We start from the raw sequence: 19,541 nt of genomic DNA on the forward strand, positions 1-19,541 counted from the left end.
GTAACATTATATCTCTGTTAATAAAAGATTACAGGGGTGGATTTCACAAAGAGTTAGGACTAGTCTTATCTCGAGTTGGGACCAGTGACTTGTCCTAACTTAGGACTATCCATGCAATTTGTATATCTCCTAGGACTAGTCCTAAGTTAGGACTGGCCCTAACTCTTTGTGAAATCGACCCCTGTAGGGATGTCTTTGAGTAAGAGAGATATCTCTATTTAAGACACCGGACACTATTGGTTATAGTCAGAGACCAGTCTCCTCACTTGGTGTATCTCAACATATGCATAAAATAACAAACCTGTGAGAATTTGAGCTCGATTGGTCGTCAGAGTTGCGAGATAACTATGAAAGAAAAGAAATACACCCTTGTCACACGAAGTTGTGTGCTTTCAGATGCTGGATTTCGAGACCTCAAATTCTAAACTTGAGGTCTCGAAATCAAATTCGTGAAAAATTACTTCTTTCTCGAAAACTGCGTCACTTCAGAGAGTGTCGTTTCTCTTAATGTTTTATACTATCAACCTCTATATATCACTTGTTACCAAGAAAGGTTTTATGATAATAATTATTTTGAGTAGTTACCAATAGTGTCCACTGCCCTTAACAAAAATGTTTATTATTAAATCTAGGTATCTCAAATAGTACATAATATATCTCTGTTAATTTTACATTACATAAAAGGTGAGTGTGAGTAGACATCTATCTCTATTAACAATATATATATATGTTATAAAAAAAATAGAGGTAGGTCTATCTCTATTAATGGGTACAGAAATATCTATAATAGCAATGCATATATGCGGTACTAACAGTTTATATACCCGAGAGTAACTCTGCTAGCATTGAACTCGATTTCTCTTTTCATGTCTTGAAAATTGTTATCGAAAGATTTGTCTTTCACACGGCCTCGCTCATGAAAACAAAATAACTATATTATACTAATGAGATAATAGAATTAGCTGTTGCAAACTGCTTTTTTAACCTCAGAGAAAGACCCTGCTATTGTTGTAATGCCTTTTGATAACAAATTAAACAAATATTGAGGGGACTCGGGTTGAAAACGTTTAGTCGTATAGTTTATAGACATCAACTACTTTTTAGAGAAAATTTCCCCACATAGTATTATAATCATCTCTGCTGTAAATCGAAAATGGAAGCTTTTGCGAACGTGTTTTTTATCTCTCTTCATTTAACTGAAAGAAATAGATTAACCGTAGAATGTCTACTGAATTTACGCGTGAACACGATTCACAATTTTACTTGTCAAGAAATATGATCTAAATCGGATATGAGTTTCTGGGTCTGTGCAGGAAATTAGTTAAGCTTGTTTGTTTGTGGTTTTTGAATTAGTGTCTCTGCAGGGAGTGAGTTCAAATAAAAACCAGTTCAGTCAGGAAACAAGCACCCGCCCGGAAACATGGTACGCAAATGTTGATCGAGCTGTCCGTGTGCTGAGTGGTAGTTTTATAACGTAAGAAATTATTGTCGCAGGATATTTAAATAGGTGGAGTTCTTAGAAAATCAAAGATTTGCGATCGAATAGTAATGTTTGTTTTTCATTTATTGTATTTATTTTGTTTTGGGGGAGGCCCCCCCCCACTCCTTTGTGCTTTCTTACCCTATTTTTACATAGGCATATATCTCAAATTTTGTTTATGACTACACAAATATAATTAGCTTGAATTGAAACGTCGTTGATTTTGTACAAAGTAATGCTTAACATAAGTGACAAATCTAGGCGCATGGTGCGAACTGATGAATTGACGGGGTGAGGGGAATGAAGAAAACGATAGGAGCGGGGTCATCATGATTCATTTATGAAGTTTTGGACAAACAACTTGGATTCCATAGAGTAGAAAAAGCTGGTCAGCCACCAGCCCCTTACCTGTCGAAAATTGAAATCAGAGTTAATGATTCTTGAAACTAGTCCCGCACTACGTGTTATCTCCGCAGCAGGATCCCCCCCCCACCTTTAGCTCGCCGGTAAAATATGCATCAGTCCCCCCATTAGAATTCCTCTGGGCCGCGCCAGCAGCGAGGGGCCGCAATATTCACAATCTCCGTTTCATCATGTTTGATTTATACTGATATTAAACAGAAGTGTGGTGTGGTTCTATGTACAAGCACTCCTTCAGCTGTTGTAGAAAACAAGTTCATTTAATATTCATACGTTCCACGAGTGTTGTTTCACCGGGCATAGCTGTTATACTTATGCGACTTTCCACTGCGGTTTAAAGATACAACCTTCGATATGAGCTTTAAAATTCAGCTTCACGTGTATGTCAGCCCTGAACCTCTGACGTCACACTTCTAGGCTCGTGAATAACGCCAGAGAGTGGCCTTTAGCCTGTAGGTCGATCCCCGTCCATATTCACCCTTCACCTTCGTTTGTTTTTTACATGGAGGCTAGTGTAGCTGCCAATCGAAACACCAATCAAAACACAGATATAGAAGGCTTACGTCACTGCACGTTTATCCAATGGAATAAATGGTATCTAATGAAATCACTGGTTCTAAAAAGCAAGTACCTGTCTTTGCGGTTAAAGACAGGGAACCAGTCTACGTGAATGTATGCACAGAATTTAACGGCATTCCCCCACGAGAGGTCCACGGAAGAGTGTGCCATCTCTGTCATCGGATGATCCGCAATAGTAAAAACACAAAGCCTTTGAGATTTGCAGTCGATTTCGATTTTTAATTAACTGCAAAACGTAGATGAACTGTGTTGTACACCCTCTGATCAAGGTTAATGTCTTCTCTAAAATGACAGCTTTTGTTTTTGTTTTGTTTTCTCTAGGCAGAAACTGAGCAGTTCACCAGTCACACATACTCGTGGCATGGTAGTTTGGCTGATAACCAATGATCGTGTCAGCATAAACGTATTGTGCTTAGCTGCTTTTTGTGCTTAATTGAAATCGGAAACTAGACAGGATATAAGTACGGTTGTAGTCTCCTCAAACAATAGTGGTATACTGTCCCTCCTTCGCGATATAATTGTTTTCAAAGAATACACTGATTTTCATACTCTCATAAAAGAATAACGACAGTTACATGTATTACGGAGTAAAGCAAAACATATCTTTAAGTAAGAGTAAACATGAATAAATAAATAGAGTACGGGCCGTTTGGGTAAGCATGAGCCTCTGAAAAACAGCCAGACGGACAGCGCCATGAGAACTGAAGTTCTCAATACAGGCGTATATACTCCACTAACCAATAATATAGTATAGTATCCCTTTAAAATGTTGCTCACATACCAAAACAAAGTCTCGAATAATAGACGAACACTTTGGGTGATCATACGATCTTCAAGTGTGACTCCTATAAACACTTGACACTGTATAGAAACCTAACTACCCCCGTGTGCGAATCGAAGACGAGAAAGAATTCTGTAACCCAAACTCATCTCTGTGAATCCCCAATGGCCGGGACCTCTGCATCTATCCCTTCATCACAAATCTTAGAAACCTTAGTTCTGTATAAGATAGCGGTCAAGTACCGTGGGATTATAAAGGTGTAACTTAATATTGAAGTACTGAAGTTGGAAACACACATTTTTATACCCTGCAGTATATTTCCATAAGTGTGGTTTGATACATTTTGAATATTTGATATGCTGTGTATATAATACGCTGCTATTATAAACATTCCCTTGTGTAGCACTCAGTTTACTTTTTCAAACTTGACTTCTTCAAAGGTAACGACCTTTTAGTTTATACTTTTGGTTTATGACGTTTGCGTTTTGCGAGTAAAAAATATAACCACAGTCAATTTAATATTCCTCTTGAAATGCATTCAAATTCGCAGCAGCTTTTTGATGCAATCTGCCTTTCTGCTAAATTGAATGCCGATTTTTCATGGCTTAAAAAAACACCCTGTACTAATATTATAATAGTGGCTCCTCCAAATAGATGGGTACCCCCCCCCCCTTAACTTCCCCACCTTAACTAATTACTTTAATGGAGTATGATTTCTATAATAATAAGTTCGCAAATCTCTTTTGAGTGATGGTTCCTTTGATAAAAGGCATCATTGTTTCATATTACAATCCGTGAAATTGAAATAAGCAATGCTTGCCGAAAATGAACGGGGAAATCGTTATTATTAGGCCTAATTGAATAAAACCGCCTACGTTAATAATAATGATAAATCTTTGGCCACCAATTAACGATTAATGTAGGAGAACGACATGTTCCAAGATTCTACAAACGTGACTACAAAAGTTGTTGGGAACCGAGACTTTGAGATTGCACTATTGAGAATATTTGTTTAGCTTTCTACAATGCATCCCACCAGCTTACAAGCTTTTTGCTTTTAATTGGTCATGCCTCCGACCACACAGTTTCAGTTTTGTAAAATCAAATAGTTTATATAATTATGTATATGTTTGTATGAAAATAAACGATGTTTGTTGACTTTAAGTGTCACCGGTGCTCACTTTAAAGGATTTGGGTACAAAATGCCCAGATTTACATTAAACTTACAGGATTTGAAGATAATGATAGTGGAAAGCTTCCCTTTAAATATTACGAACTAAGGTTGTGTAGTTTTTGAGCAATGAGTAAAACAAGTCACAAAATAATTTTGGTCTCACGAGACCAAAATTATTTTAGCATGTAAAATCCCCTTAACCAGTTATGATATTATACCAAAACCATAGCATAAATGGTTAATACGTTTTTACATGCTAAAACTGAGACGAAAATTATTACTTTTTACTCATTTCTCAAAAACTACAGCACCTTAGTAAGTAAAATTTCAAGGGAAGCTTTCTTCTATCATAATCTTCAAACTGTGTAAGTTTAATGTAAATCTGTGGAAATTGTGTTTTTTGTTAGGAAAAAGTACATATACCCTTTAAGGGTTTAAAAAACAACTTCCGTAAGACGACACTCTCCGGACCCTTGTTCACCTTTGATGGAAGGATCTCTACCGACAAAGCCCCACTCTATCACTACAAGTACGGCAATAATCACTGTTCTCGTTTACCCCAGAATTTGAATGTTCATTTAGAAGGCAATCTGACTGACACCCTCTACTCCGATGCCCCAATTCGACTACTAGATGACATAATTAACAATCAGGGGAGTTAAAGGCAGTGGGCACTGTGATGGTAATTACTCAAAATAATTATTAGCATAAAACCTTACTTGGTAGTAACGGGGAGATGTTGATAGTGTAAAGCATCGTAAGAAATGGCTCCCTCGGAAGTGACGTAGTTTTCGAGAAAGAAGTCATTTTTCACGAATTTGATTTCGAAACCTCAGAATTAGAATTTGAGGTCTCGAATCAAGCATCTGAAAGCACACAACTTTGCGTCACAAGGGTGTTTTTCTTTCATTATTATCTCGCATCTTCGACGACCAGTTGAGCTCAAAATTTTACAGGTGTGTTATTTTTTACATAGTTTGAGATACACTAAGTGAGAAGACTGGTCTTTGACAATTACCATTAGTGACCAGTGTCTTTAACACACATGCCACGGTCGCTTCTTGAGATTGGGAGTGATTTATCAAAACACTTACTTCTAGTGTGATTGACTCACTTTGCATGTGACTTTTCTGTCAATGAGGGCAATATCCAATGGGGTGCACACCGCTAAATAAACTCCCATAGCAAACAGTAGAAAAAAGCCTAATATTAAACAGTAAACGTAAAATACTCCACAGCTTTTTACAATTTAGAAGAAATCATGTATTCCCCTTGAAGTTATCATCTGCTCAAATTGATATGTGTGGGTTGGGTTGGGTGTTCCATCTCGTATAGCGTCTATTGTGTGTTCGCTTGTTTTTGTATTTTTCGAAGCCACTGAGCTGATCAATGTTTTCTATATAAATATATACATAAAAAATACAAATATGTGTTCCTAGCCATTTTTTGTTTTGTATTGTAGAGAAATAAATTCATTAATTCAATCGAATTTGATCTAGGAAACCTGGTCGCTAGTGCACCTTTATGCGTTGTAATGCGATATACAGGGGATAATAAATCACGAGAATTATCATTATGAAATCTGAGTTATTCCACTGCCCCTGGATTACCATTATGGGCAAGTCTGCATAAAAGCACATCTAATATCACCATAAGTGATTGATTGATGGAGAAACTGGGCTGCAGCAAAATTCCATTTTTTTTTTTTTTTACTATAGCTTCAATAAAACTCTGAAGTTGTAGACATTTTGTAACTGGCAGGTTTTGTCTAAAACACGGCAGGTTATTATAAACAAAATAATTCTTTTGAATATTGTTTAACAAATTGAAAATGTAGTGTAACCCTAAGAATTATGGTGACCGACAGACATAGAAAACAATACATCTATAATCGTGTTGTTCTGGTGTTGCGCAATTTATTTACCAACCGTGTTTTTTTTTCTTCAAACCTTTCTTTTAGTATGCTGTTTGTTTTCTCTAATACATAATTTTCACTGTTGCATGAAGAGCTTTGAGATGTCTGAAGATGCAGTATTATCAGCCTTCCACAGGGTTGTGCGATCCAGAAGTCATGAGCACATAAACAACGTCAGAGAGATATAAATGGACATGTATCTGCAATTGGGCTAAAACAACTTTCTTTTTCATGAAGACTACCTACGCATTACCATAGATTGCGACTTTTTTTTACGAATTGGGTATCCGTAAATGGGAATCGCGTGGAAGTGGTCTCACATCGTGACCGACGTATCTAGTTTATATTATAGCCGCAGTCCCCTTTACTCTGTCATGGTTTAGCAAAATAGCAAAATACATTTGTGGCGTAGTGAGAGGGCTGGCTCTGTAATTTAAAATAATACATCCCTAGTTTTAAATAAGGCCCTAGTTTCCCTGACCCTTAGGAAGTTCCTTGTGGGGTCCAATCAGAACCGATCTCTTTGATTATGTTATCCAGCTACGCGGCGATTTATTGTATTGGGATGAAGCGATGGGTTGCATACAAAGCAGGTACATAGCCAAGCGACTGACAGCAATAAAACAACGCTGTGAATAGCTCCCGAAACATCAACCTCCAATGTTGCATTTTTTTTAACCTTGACCGCGCCATTTTGTCTTTAGTCAAACAACGAACAGCAGCGAGAAGGGGGATTCAACAAAATAGAGTTCAGCGATTGGAAAAACACTTTCTGGAGGGAGTTAGTTAGTCAGCTATCAAACTACTGTAACCACACTCTGGCGGGAGGCATTTTTGTTCTGTAGTATAGAATTGCCTTCCTCAATTTGAAACATTTTTTTTTTTTAATGATTCACGTATTTTATTTTTTATTTTTTTAGCTATTCAGAAGAACAAATTTCCCCATCGAAAAGCATGTACAGCCAACAAAATTGCTGGCAGGAGCGTCACTCGTTTTTCTTTATTATTATCTTGCAACTTCGATGACCAACTGACCCAAATTGTTCACAGGTTTGTTATTAGTTGATGCATATTATAATTGGATACACCAAGTGAGAAAACTGGTCTTTTGACAACTAATAACGTGTCCAGTGCCTTTGTAAATTAGCAATGTACAACCCGCATTCCCATAATAGTCGAAGAACGATCGCACCCGTTCTAATTGAGGGCAGTTTTTTCCCCTTTGAGTTCGAACAACCACCTGCATTCATCACCGCTTCTCTTGCTCTTGCTAAAAGGGTAAAAAAATAATGTGGAGTGACGAAGCGATAATAACCGTTTCCCTTCCTCGTAATTTCAATGTTTAATTCAAATGTGGAGATAGATTCGGTTCATATCTCTTATGGGCTTCTAGGCCTGGGGCAAAATGTCTCGTCGACTATTCTGTTCGTGTGACGTAATTCTATGATGCTCTACATATCGGGCTTAGTTTGTTTGAAGTTTTTTTCAATGTATATTAAGTTTTCATTTTTGGTCGTTATTTTCAATATCGTAGGAACGCATTCTTATCTCAAGATAACGAGTACTTTTCTTTTGTAATTATTACGCCCTTTTGTCTCTTAATTACGCATTCTCATCTCGCAATTTGTATTAGACCTATGCCTGCTTATTTTCGAGTTCTTGTTTTGTAATTATTGTGCCTTCTTATCGTCTAAACCTTCTTATTCTTGCCTCAGATTAGAGGGTAACGCTGATCAAGAAAAAGGTCTGGCAACCCAGGATCCAGGTTAAATATGACCCGAGGGTTTTTAAGAAGAGTACGTATAGGCTAATGCATGGTTACAAGTGCCAGTATTTTGATCGTGAATATTGACGGTGGCTCCTGTCCAGCGTCATCAACAATTGTCTACCTGAAATAATGGGGAACATTTACAAGCAACACAATCACGGATTTACCTTTTCACTTTTCATTACAGATCGGTTTTAAAATGCTTCAATATTTGCGTGTTTTTTTAATGTAAACAAAGCACTACCAAAAGCAAAAGGTGTATCCGTAAGTAGTATGGTAAATTTTTAGCACTATGTAAGGTGTCCAACATTTTAAATGCACCAAAAGTTACAGCTGTGTAGAACGGGGATATCACTGCAACACTGCAGAAGATGTACTGAGTGCGGTGGCGCTATGATGTACGTATATAGTCTAGGCTACTGAGTGCTTGCTGCAGTCCCGCATACAAGCTCAGATTGTGAGTCGCTACTATTTGTGCGCACTAACGACTGCGCTTAAGGCTACATCACCCAACACGGACTAATATCTATTTTCGAATCATCGTCACTTTGCGGTCTTTCTTTTTTACTATCAAAAACACAAACTGAAGAAGATCCAAGTCGCTTCGCTCTCTTGACCCCGGCATTTACTCTTGAAGAGCGAGTATTTCATTTTAATTGTTTTGGCTTGGGGTCATCCTGCTCGGTGTGATTCGCATCGCTTGGGAACTTTATTGAAAACGACTTTGGATTTAATTGAAAGCGCTGACTGCTGACGGTAAGTTGAAAATCAGGCGATCGGACGCGATATAGTAGAACGGCTCAGCACCGTGGGGTGACTTGGTCTGCTTCAGTGTAGCCTACATACATAGCGATGTTTAGTGGTTGCATTGGAAAATATTGGTATAACTACTCAAATCAATGTTAGCATAAAAACTTACTTTGTAATGAGCAATGAAGAGCTGTTGATAGTATAAAACATTTTGAGAAGTGGCTCCCTCTGAGGAAACGTAGAGGTAATTTCTCACTCACAAAAATTAGACTTCTGCTGAAGCCTTTATGCTCATGGAAGCGCAAACAATTTTGTTTTTTTTTCTTTCATTATTCTCTTGCAAATTCGATGACCAAGTGAGCCAAAATTGTTATTTTATGCATATGTTGGGATACACCAAGTGGGAACACTGGTCTTTGAAAAATACCAAAGGTGCCTAGTACCTTTAAAGGAACACGTTGCCTTGGATCGGTCGAGTTGGTCTTTGAAAAGCGTTTGTAACCGTTTTTTATAAAATGCATATGGGTAGAAAGATGTTGTAAAAGTAGAAAACAATGATCCACACAAACATGCCTCGAAATTGCGTGGTTTTCCTTTTACCTCGTCGACTAACACGGCGGCCATTTATGGGGGTCAAAAGTTTGACTCCCATAAATGGCCGACCATGTTAGTTCGCACAGTAGAAGGAAAACCACGCAATTTCGAGGCAAACTTGTGTGGATCATTGTATTCTACTTTTATAACATCTTTCCAACCATATGCATTTTATAAAAAACGGTTACAAACGCTTTTGTTTTGACCAACTCGTCCGATCCAAGGCAACGTGTTCCTTTAAACATCAAGGTCCACGACGCACTGATTTTTTTAACAAGTTCATTGAAAAACGAGGAACGTATCTGATGTCACGCTGCGCGGATGCACTATGAAAACAAGTTCAAGGGTAAAAACAGCATGAAACTAAAAGCTGTTTGTGGGATTTTGTTCTGCAAGCATAGTTCTCTATGCACCTAGCGTACCTGATGTCGTAGAGCTATTGTCATAGAGCTAGGACCCACACACCTCTATTAGAGTTCAATCACAAGTCACTGACACTGTGTAATGGTAAAGCGAAACTGTGTAAAATCCTAACAAGCTTATGGATATGCATCTAATGATTTTGACCGGACATTTTGACGGAATTGGATAGGCTGTACGCGGCAAAACTCAGTTACCCGCATCTAACTGGGGCATTATCAAACATAAACATGACAGACTTGTTGGGACAGGAGTAAATCGTGTACCCGCCACCTGATGCGGAGTACATTAGAGACATGTGCCCATTAGAGATGCACATCAGAATTTAATACCCGCATTTAACAGTGTCTCAAGGTTTTCCCAACCACTCTCATGTTGACTCATCTCCACAAACATTTTCTGTTTCAATGGCTTTTTATATGGCAACACGAAAATGCATTTTGTTTCCGTGTGTGAGTCTATGCTATACTTGTCACCACTCGTGTTTTCTTCCACCATGTGCAGTACGGATAACGGACAGCAGGGGGTCAATAGTGTTGATGATGTAACATGGATGATCGATCTTTCTAATTTTAATCGGGTAATCCATGGAGGAATGGGTAATCCAACAGTTATCGTGTTATACTTGATATATATATATAGCTGCATTATCTGACTGTGCTATCTGTTGAACCTGCTATATAGGCAACAGCTGTGCTTGTCAACTATGCACAACTAAACAAGTTGCGTGAACTACCTTTAACGTAATTTCAATTGTACGGCTCATCCATCTAACCCACATCAAATTGAAGTCTCCTGTGGAACCATTATATACAATAGCTAGACAGTCAACTGCAGAGCGTACCTACCAACCCTACCAACCCCATTACCGATGGGTTTAGCATCGAGGTAGAGATTTATCCCTCCGTGGTTTGAGCATGGTCCTTGCTATATGTTTTGAGCATGGTTTTTGAGCTTCTCATAATTCTGATCAGAGCAACGATGGACAGAACTTCCCAATCACAATCAGCGCAAACATCAACACCACCAACGTATAAGCTGATTAATAACCTGTGTGATGCTATAGTTTTATCTCCGGTGGAACTAGCTACCGCGCATGTGGACAAAACAGCGAGTTGGGTGCGCACGTCCTCGCGATGATTTCACACTCGCGTCGTCGTGCGTTAGTAATGTGTCACCATTGAACTTCAGCCAACCACTGACGGAGGAGGGGAGCTGTGTATCGGGATTGCGGTAATGTTCAGGCTCGCGAATCTCTACAGCATATGCGAGTAGACTCTCCAACTGTTCACATACCTATAAACATAGTTTTACCTTCCTGTGAGTTTCTGTGAGCTTAACAAAAACGGAGATAGAAATGCTGTGGTGTATACACTACTTGTATGGACAGCACATGATGGTGCACATGGAATAAATCAACCGATGAGTGGATTTGCAAATGCTGTTCCCGCCTAAATGTTTTGTTGGTGGATGAACTACGGCCGTTCAGCCGTTCTGGAGTTTTAGTGTGCGCGGACTGACAACTATCGGAACTATAATATGATTGTACTACCGTCCACCTCCAACTTGATACATGGATTGAGTTTTTGTAACACCGTAAGTACGTTTCCATTCTATTGATTGTTTTTAATGGAAGATCAAGGTTTTTCTTTCGTTTTTGTCAAGGAATTGAGCTATTGTCAAACAGACCTTGGTTATAGCTAGAATCTAAATTTAGAGAAATGAAAATAGACGACATTCTAATGCCGGAAGCTTGTCGTTCATTGTAGTTACTTTTATCGGTTCTGAGGGCCGAATTTTCTCGGTGCCCTTCAATGTCGAGATACTGATGGATAAAGCGTGTGTGCCTATGAATTTAGAATTGTTTCCCAATCTGTCTGTACTTAAAAAAAGGTCAAAACATAAGTTCAGGAAAAACATTCGATTAAACCCCGCAGTTTTACGTGGCCACAGTGCAGAACAGTGAGTGTGCCACAAACCGGCAACTTGTTCATGTTTTTGTTACAATCCAAATGTTTAAGAATTTTTTTTCAATTGCCAAATCATAATCCAGCATTTCATTTCTTTATTGCTGTTGTTTTGATTTTCTGTTTTTCATCACTGCAAGCAGTTGTTCTAATAACTGAAAGCAAATACCATCGTCAGCTGATTCTCATTTAAAGAAAATTCAAAAGCTCACCGATGGAAATGTTTTAGAATGCATATCCCCATCCCACAAAAGTTAACAAGTAAAAATAACAATGATATTAAATTTCAAGGAAATTAAGTGTAAAAATAACAATGATATTAAATTTCAAGGAAATTAAGTGTTTCCCTTAAACATTCATATTTACCAAGCTGTATAAGTTAATTCTACTGCAATAGGCCTACCCTGTAATATAATGGGTTTTTTTTTTACATTAAAGTTGAAAATAAATGTGGGAAGATTTTAATATCTTTTTGAGATAGTCACATGGTGCTACCGCAAACCTTTTTCAAATCCTACTTTATAATTTTACGAGCGTGTGCATTTGATATTGAACATGCTTTAAGCATACACCGTTCCTTTTGTCTCAATTTTTTTTTTGCAGGACTAATTTTCTATTGCAAATGCACTCGGTTGTCCTTGAAAAGATGCTTTATGAAATTGCTTCTCTTCACCCATGGGAAAAACATGGGCAGGGCAGGGTTACAGGCTGATATTGTGTTTGAAACAAAAACAAAACTTGTGAGCGTTACGGCTGCTTGAGGCTGCATACTCCTCAGGGAACTGAGAAAGATTATATAGGAATGTTAAAGGAACACGTTGCCTTGAATCGGACGAGTTTGTCTATAAAAAACGTTTGTAACCATTTGTTTTAAAATGCATATGGTTAGAAAGATGTTGTAAACGTAGAATACAATTATCCACACAAATTTGCCCCGAAATGCGCGGTTTTCCATTTATCAAAAAATTGACTCCCATAAATGGCCGACCGTGTTAGTCGACGAGGTAAAAGGAAAACCGTGCAATTTCAAGGCATGTTTGTGTGGATCATTGTATTCTACTTTTACAACATCTTTCCACCCATATGCATTTTATAAAAAACGGTTACAAACACTTTTCAAAGACCAACTCGACCGATCCAAGGCAACGTGTTCCTTTATTGGCTGAATGACAAGGGGATGAATGTAAAGCGCATTGATACGTTGTTGTCAATGCGCTATATACAAATTAGTTATTTCCAATTTTTTATATCATTCTCGTTAAAAGAACGAGAGACTTTTTCCTAACAACCACGCCTGGAATTGCGTCTTTGAAGGGCAAAGCCATTTAAATTTTGCAAGTGCACTTGAGTAAGCCATGTTGAGGTATGGTGGACCACTGGTGATCAGTAGTGTCACACTATGAGGTTTGGGTAAATGTGTCTGTAGACACCCAAACCAAACAGTGCACTCCTAACAGTGACCACCATATATCTTAAAACGGCTTATTTTAAAATCTAAGTAATTTTCCACGAATTTGATTTCAAGACCTCAGATTTAGAACTTGAGGTCTCGAAATCAACCATCTAAACGCACACAAATGTGTGTGACATGGGTGTTTTTTTCTTTCATTATTATCTCGCAAGTTCGTAGACCGATTGAACTCAAAATTTCACAGGTTTGTTATTTTATGCATATGTTGAGATACACCAACTGCGAAGGCTAGTCTTTGACAATTACCAATAGTGTCCACTGCCTTTAAGTCAATGGGAAACTTTTGAAAGGGGCTCCAAGGCCAAGACCATGGGCAACTGAGTCCTTCTCCGTTGCCTGCGTCTATATTGTAGGCCTGAATGACATGCCCAAATCACGGGACACTGACTAGCGGGGACCGTCATAAAAAGTCATCAATGACAGGAAATCCAAGTATTATACCCTCCTGACTTGACACGATCGTGGCAAGGAAAAGGCCTTGTAGTCACTTGTGGTATCCGCTCCCGACGGGACGCATTCACGCTAGGAGATTCCATATCATGTAAACTCCACGTGTGTTTTCTACTTTCAAGTGATATCATCTACACCATATTACTTTGTAACCAAAGTATTTTTGACCTGTTTTGTTCCGTTCTAGATTTGATGGCACCCACTCTCGGCCAGACACCGGCTGTGTACAACAGACAGCATACTACCCCAAGGTGTTTGGGAAAATTCTGTCCGTTGCTACCGCTATTGTGAACGACATACGCTACTTTTGTACGGCGCTCATCTGAAACTGTACGGATTGAATTTGTGGATGAAATTTGAATTGTCTTTGCATCTAAATGAGGTTGAACAAAGCATTGGAGGATTGACAACCACCTGTTATCGAGGCTGGTATTCATTTATGCACGAGTCGTGTCATTCACCCTGGAGGTTGACTATAGTAACTTTGTATTGGTGTGTTCGACCCCGCCACCCCCGGGACGAGATGACAACCCCCAGAAGCAAATTAGCAACAGCTGGGGAAAAATCATATTCAATTCATTTCGAAATTGATATGGCGGTTTAGGCAAAAGAATATTAATATCGGGAGCGCTTTGCAGAGAATTATATCGACATCCTAAAGATATTAAAACAAGAAGAAGATGAAGGTTTGAATCGTCTGGATTTATTTAAATGACCGTTAAGTTTGCCGATGGAGTCGGGGGACAGTCTACCTATCACGGCACACCGTGTATGTGGATTACAGTGAAAAGTGCGCCAGACCCTAGGCTAACATTGGAGGGAATCACTACGGATAAAAGAAGGGTGCTTACTCCCTCCGTTAACAACGCATGGCTACTTGGCATCGGAGGGATGGATTAAAAAGGATGTGACAGGATAACAACAGCTTTTCTGAACGACAAGATATTTCACAGATATTAAAAAATGTTTTATATTTAGCAGGCTTGGCACGTTATTCACGTTGAAACATGTTGGATGTGGCATTCGTAGTGATTATAATACCGTGTGATAATGTATGGCCACGCCTTGAATATTAAAACCCACCACTTCTCTTCATAAAAGCGTCAAGTCAGCTTAGTTATAACGGCTAGAAATATTCACAGCTCTTCGATGAACGTGACGTGGTTTAGAATAAAAATGAGAGCATCGAAGATAGAAAGTGCAGGTCACTTTTGATTCTCTTTGATGAGGTAGAAATATATTGCAATTCATCACATGTTTTCTAACGGAGGTGTGAGTGAAATTGACAGCGCATAATTCCCCACTGGCACGGTGAGTTTTTCTGTTGGATCTTTTTGTTCTCAATTTAATAATGTGTGGGTGCCTATCGTTTGGATGATATAGGAACCTAGGGTATCTCTGAAATAATGGCATTCTACGTAACAGTGGGCTTGGCTGCTGAGATACCTATCGCCATCTTGGCAGCGTTTGGCAACGCGCTGGTCTGCTGGGCCGTACACCACAACCGACGTCTCCGCAACGTCACCAATTACTTCATAGTGTCTCTAGCCGTTGCTGATCTTCTAGTAGGTCTTTTAGCCATACCTTTCGCACTCCTAACCAACGCCGGTGAGCCAAAGAATAGTTTTCACCTGTGCCTATTTATGAATTCCTTTGTGGTGACGCTGACGCAGAGTTCTATACTTAGCTTACTTGCCATAGCGCTGGACCGATACTTCGCCGTGGTATCGCCGTTGAGATATCGGCGCGTCGCCACTGCACGGCGCGCTATAGTCGTCATCGTATGCACGTGGCTGTTAGCTTTCATCATCGGCATGGTGCCGGTATTCGGCTGGAATCTCGGCCATCCTTCAAACAAAACATTTGATTGTGTGTTTACGGACGTCATTGACATGCAGTACATGGTGTATTTCAACTTTCTGGGCTCCGTGCTACCGCCGTTGCTAATCATGCTCTTTGTCTACGTTAGGATCTTCCGTGTTGTCAGGAAACAACTGGCGGCCATATCGCGGACCATGGTGGCTAGTAATGACGAGATGACTCGTCAATTGTCAGCACTGGCTGTAAAGGAGGGACGAGCTGCCAAATTACTCGCCATCGTCATCATCCTATTCGCTGTCTGCTGGCTACCCCTCCACATTGTCAACTGTCTTATCCTTTACAAAGTCCACGTGGAATATTACATTCTCCTTGTGACGATTATTCTCTCGCATTCCAACTCGGCAATGAACCCGATTGTGTATACGCTAAGTAACCGTGAATTCAGGCGTACTTTTTACCGTCTGATATTCAAGGTGTTATTACGTGGTGTTGTGTCTATTAGAAGCTGCGAGCCGGATCGCATTGACGAGTTCACCGGAGGCTACACGAGTGGATCACAGTTCCATCACGTCCGCAATGGCGTGAATTCCAAGGACACGCCCAAAGGGACGCCCCTCCCTCTCAAGAAGTTTAGTCATGAAACTAAAGGAGGTGACCACCGCCTATGATTAGTACGACGTCACACACAAGTATTTATTTATTAGGGTCCTAAATATCCATATTTGGTTTTTTATACTAGACTTGTACATAATTCTGCAAAATAAGTTTATAATTCCATCCATGTTGAAGGTTTGGGTTTTATAGTAGACATTTTAAATTTGAGTCTGTTTTGATAAGTTCACTGTGATACAGTCCGTTCGTTTCCATGGCAACTGATTAATTGGCCAATCCAGCACGTCGATTTATGATGTCAAGTCACAATTACTTGCACCTATTTATAACAATTGTATAGATAGCGATTTAAAAAACTTGTTTGTCAAACACGTTCGAAGAAAACTGTTTGTACATAATGTGAGAAAATATAGTGGTTACCCTTTTATGCGACACAGCAGTGACTTTAATGTGAAGGTTTTGGCTTGTGTTTTCAGAGTGTCGAGAGTTTAAACTTCCAACAGGCTTAACTCTCGGTGGGGATTCAAACCCCACATTGTCGACGTTTCGTCTGAATTTTTGGTGATTATTGTGCAATCACCTTGTTCTGTGAAATCTTTTCTGCTGAAATGAAGTCATAATCCAGAAAACTGATTCTGAAAATCAGAAACAAATTAAAGGACAATAATTATGTGTTCCATGCTGAAAACTGCGCGTTATTTTTCGCTATTTTCTTCGAACTCACACAACGGAATATAACCCACTATTTCACAGGTTTGTTATTTCATGTAAAATATGTTTAATCACACTAAACACGAACTCTGTCTGTCTAGTCTGTCTTTGACTATTTTTGTCAGGTCCACCAATCCTGTATAAAACCCTTAAAAACTCGGATTTCGCAATCAGTAAGATCATCGAAACTAAATGTTCTCCTCGTTTCAAGAATCCTCATAAACTATTGCACAACATTCCAGACACATATCACTGGCCAACATGACCATCTCCACACCAAGCAAGGGCGTGTAAATCCTATGTTCAATTTGGCCATAATGGTGCACGTGTAATATGACTTACAAATTTGTACAATATTTCAATACAGAAAACATTTAAGAATCTGCAACGTAGTTTAGAAATATAAGACTGTGCAAGTCTCGCGAATATCCCAACCAGTTACTTTTAAGAGTAAACGCGATTCTGCTTGTTCAAATAATTCAGTTTTACGGTGTCTGTGGCTGTGCAATTTGTATCATGATTGTGTGGGGAGTGAACATTTTGACCATTAACTAATGTGCATGAGAAAATAAATTAAACCAAATCAACAAAGAAAACCCGATAATAAGACTTGGTCTCTGTTTCCGAATACTTATGAACAATTAAGAATTTTGCCCAACTGACGTTCATGTTAAAATTAAGCCTATGTGATGGTTAATACACGCATTTGGGCGTGATTAAAGGAACACGTTGCCTTGGATCGGACGAGTTGGTCAAAACAAAAGCGTTTGTAACCGTTTTTTATATAATGCATATGGTTGGAAAGATGTTTTAAAAGTAGAATACAATGATCCACACAAGTTTGCCTCGAAATTGCGTGGTTTTTCTTCTACTGTGCGAACTAACACGGTCAGCCATTTATGGGAGTCAAAATTTTGACCCCCATAAATGGCCGACGTGTTAGTCGTCGAGGTAAAAGGAAACCACGCAATTTCGAGGCATGTTTGTGTGGATCATTGTATTCTACTTTTACAACATCTTTCTACCCATATGCATTTTATAAAAAACTGTTACAAACGCTTTTCAAAGACCAACTCGACCGATCCAAGGCAATGTGTCCCTTTAAGCAACTGGGGTTTCTTTAAAATAAAAAAGCTATCTCTTCCAAAGTTAGAATTTTGTTTCAATGGTACTTTAACAATAATTTATCAGTATTATACAGGCATGGCATTTTCTTAATAACAAAGTGCATTATTGTGTCTAAATATCATGTGAAAAGTTGATATAAACAGAAACAAAAACCTCTTTGTTCGAGTTGGTTTCTCGCTTTCGATACGCGCAAGACCTGCACAGTTCATACAAAAGGTCCCTCCAACTTGAAGTGTTTGAATAGTTTGATGAAGTGATTTCCCTAAAGTCTAAAGGAAAAATCTCATTATTCCTACCGGTTATCAGTTTGTTCTTAAAGCGACATGCTTGTCTACACTTCACGTGGTATAATTTCCCTCTAAAGAGTCACAGTCAGCCGCCGTGACCTCGCTTGACCTTGCTTGACCTCACTTGACCTCACCACTCTTGATTCCATAGCTTTTTTGTTAATGAAACATTATCACTACTGGGGTCAAGTACGGAGCTCTTGAAATGCCATCAATATATTTGATCTCTGGGTGACAATATCCTGAATATAGGGTTTTGTCTTCCCAATATAATGTATCTTTGACTCTCGCCGAATTTGAGGATGTTACCATCCCAGATGAATTAATCCCACGTTCAGGATGTCGACACCCCGAATTAATTTGTTCCTTATAGGGTCGGCATCTTACTTTCATGATGTCGACATGGAAGAGTAAACTCTATCATAAGGACGACATCTTACTTTGGGTGTTGTCATCCCGAGATAACCCAACATGTCGACATCTTACTTTCATGATGTCGACATATTAAGATAAAATCCATCGGAAAGACGACATATTACCACCTTTAGGATGTCCTTATCCCCTCTCTTAGTGTCGTCATCTTACGTTTATGACGTCATCATCCTACAGTAAATTATTTCATAATCCCAAAATGTCGGATGGCGTTTCCAGAGTTCCGCATTCAAGCGAAACCGTCGCTAAAACGATTGCCATATTTTTTTAATTTACCGAAATAATTAAGCTTTTGTGATTTCGAATTGAAAAACACGTTAATGTTGGCAGGAATTTTATTTTTGTTCTTCCCATGGTTTGAAAAAAAAAAAACATTTAAACAAAACATTTATATTTATCATCAATTTTAACAAAATCATACCTGAATTTTTCACTGGTTAATTGTTTTTGTAAAGAGTTATTTGTTGAGAGTACAGCGTAGAGTGAATGGGTATACTCTCTTAAAGGAACACGTTGCCTTGGATCGGACGAGTTGGTCTATGAAAAGCGTTTGAAACCGTTTGTTATGAAATGCATATGGTTAGAAAGATGTTTTAAAAGTAGAATATAATGATCCACACAAGTATCACTCAAAATTGCACGGGTTTCCTTTTCCTTTTACGGCCATTTATGGGAGTCAAAGTTTTGACTCCCATAAATGGCCGACCGTGTTTGTCGACGAGGTTAAACGAAAACTACGCAATTTCGAGGCATATTTGTGTAGATCATTGTATTCTACTTT

At 38.8% G+C, this 19,541-nt stretch overlaps 1 protein-coding gene across 2 annotated transcripts; it reads left to right on the forward strand.

Annotated features, from left to right (window-relative positions):
* Positions 1 to 10,970: 10,970 nt before the first annotated feature.
* Positions 10,971 to 17,710, forward strand: LOC139939081 (adenosine receptor A2b-like). 2 transcript variants are annotated; one of them, XM_071934815.1, is made up of 2 exons: positions 10,971 to 11,481; positions 13,957 to 17,710. In XM_071934815.1, the coding sequence occupies exon 2, from the start codon at positions 15,176 to 15,178 to the stop codon at positions 16,256 to 16,258; it is 1,083 nt and encodes a 360-aa protein (XP_071790916.1). In that variant the 5' UTR covers positions 10,971 to 11,481; positions 13,957 to 15,175; the 3' UTR covers positions 16,259 to 17,710. The 2 variants fall into 2 exon arrangements, with proteins under 2 accessions (XP_071790916.1, XP_071790915.1); XM_071934814.1 differs by having other exon boundaries at positions 10,971 to 11,477.
* The last annotated feature ends 1,831 nt before the right edge of the window (positions 17,711 to 19,541 follow it).

This window comes from Asterias amurensis, chromosome 6 (genome assembly GCF_032118995.1).
Source record: "Asterias amurensis chromosome 6, ASM3211899v1".
Taxonomy (NCBI): domain Eukaryota; kingdom Metazoa; phylum Echinodermata; class Asteroidea; order Forcipulatida; family Asteriidae; genus Asterias; species Asterias amurensis.

Bases quoted from the DNA above. Each gene is read 5' to 3' on its own strand.
- LOC139939081 (XM_071934815.1), top strand. From the start codon at position 15,176: ATGGCATTCTACGTAACAGTGGGCTTGGCTGCTGAGATACCTATCGCC.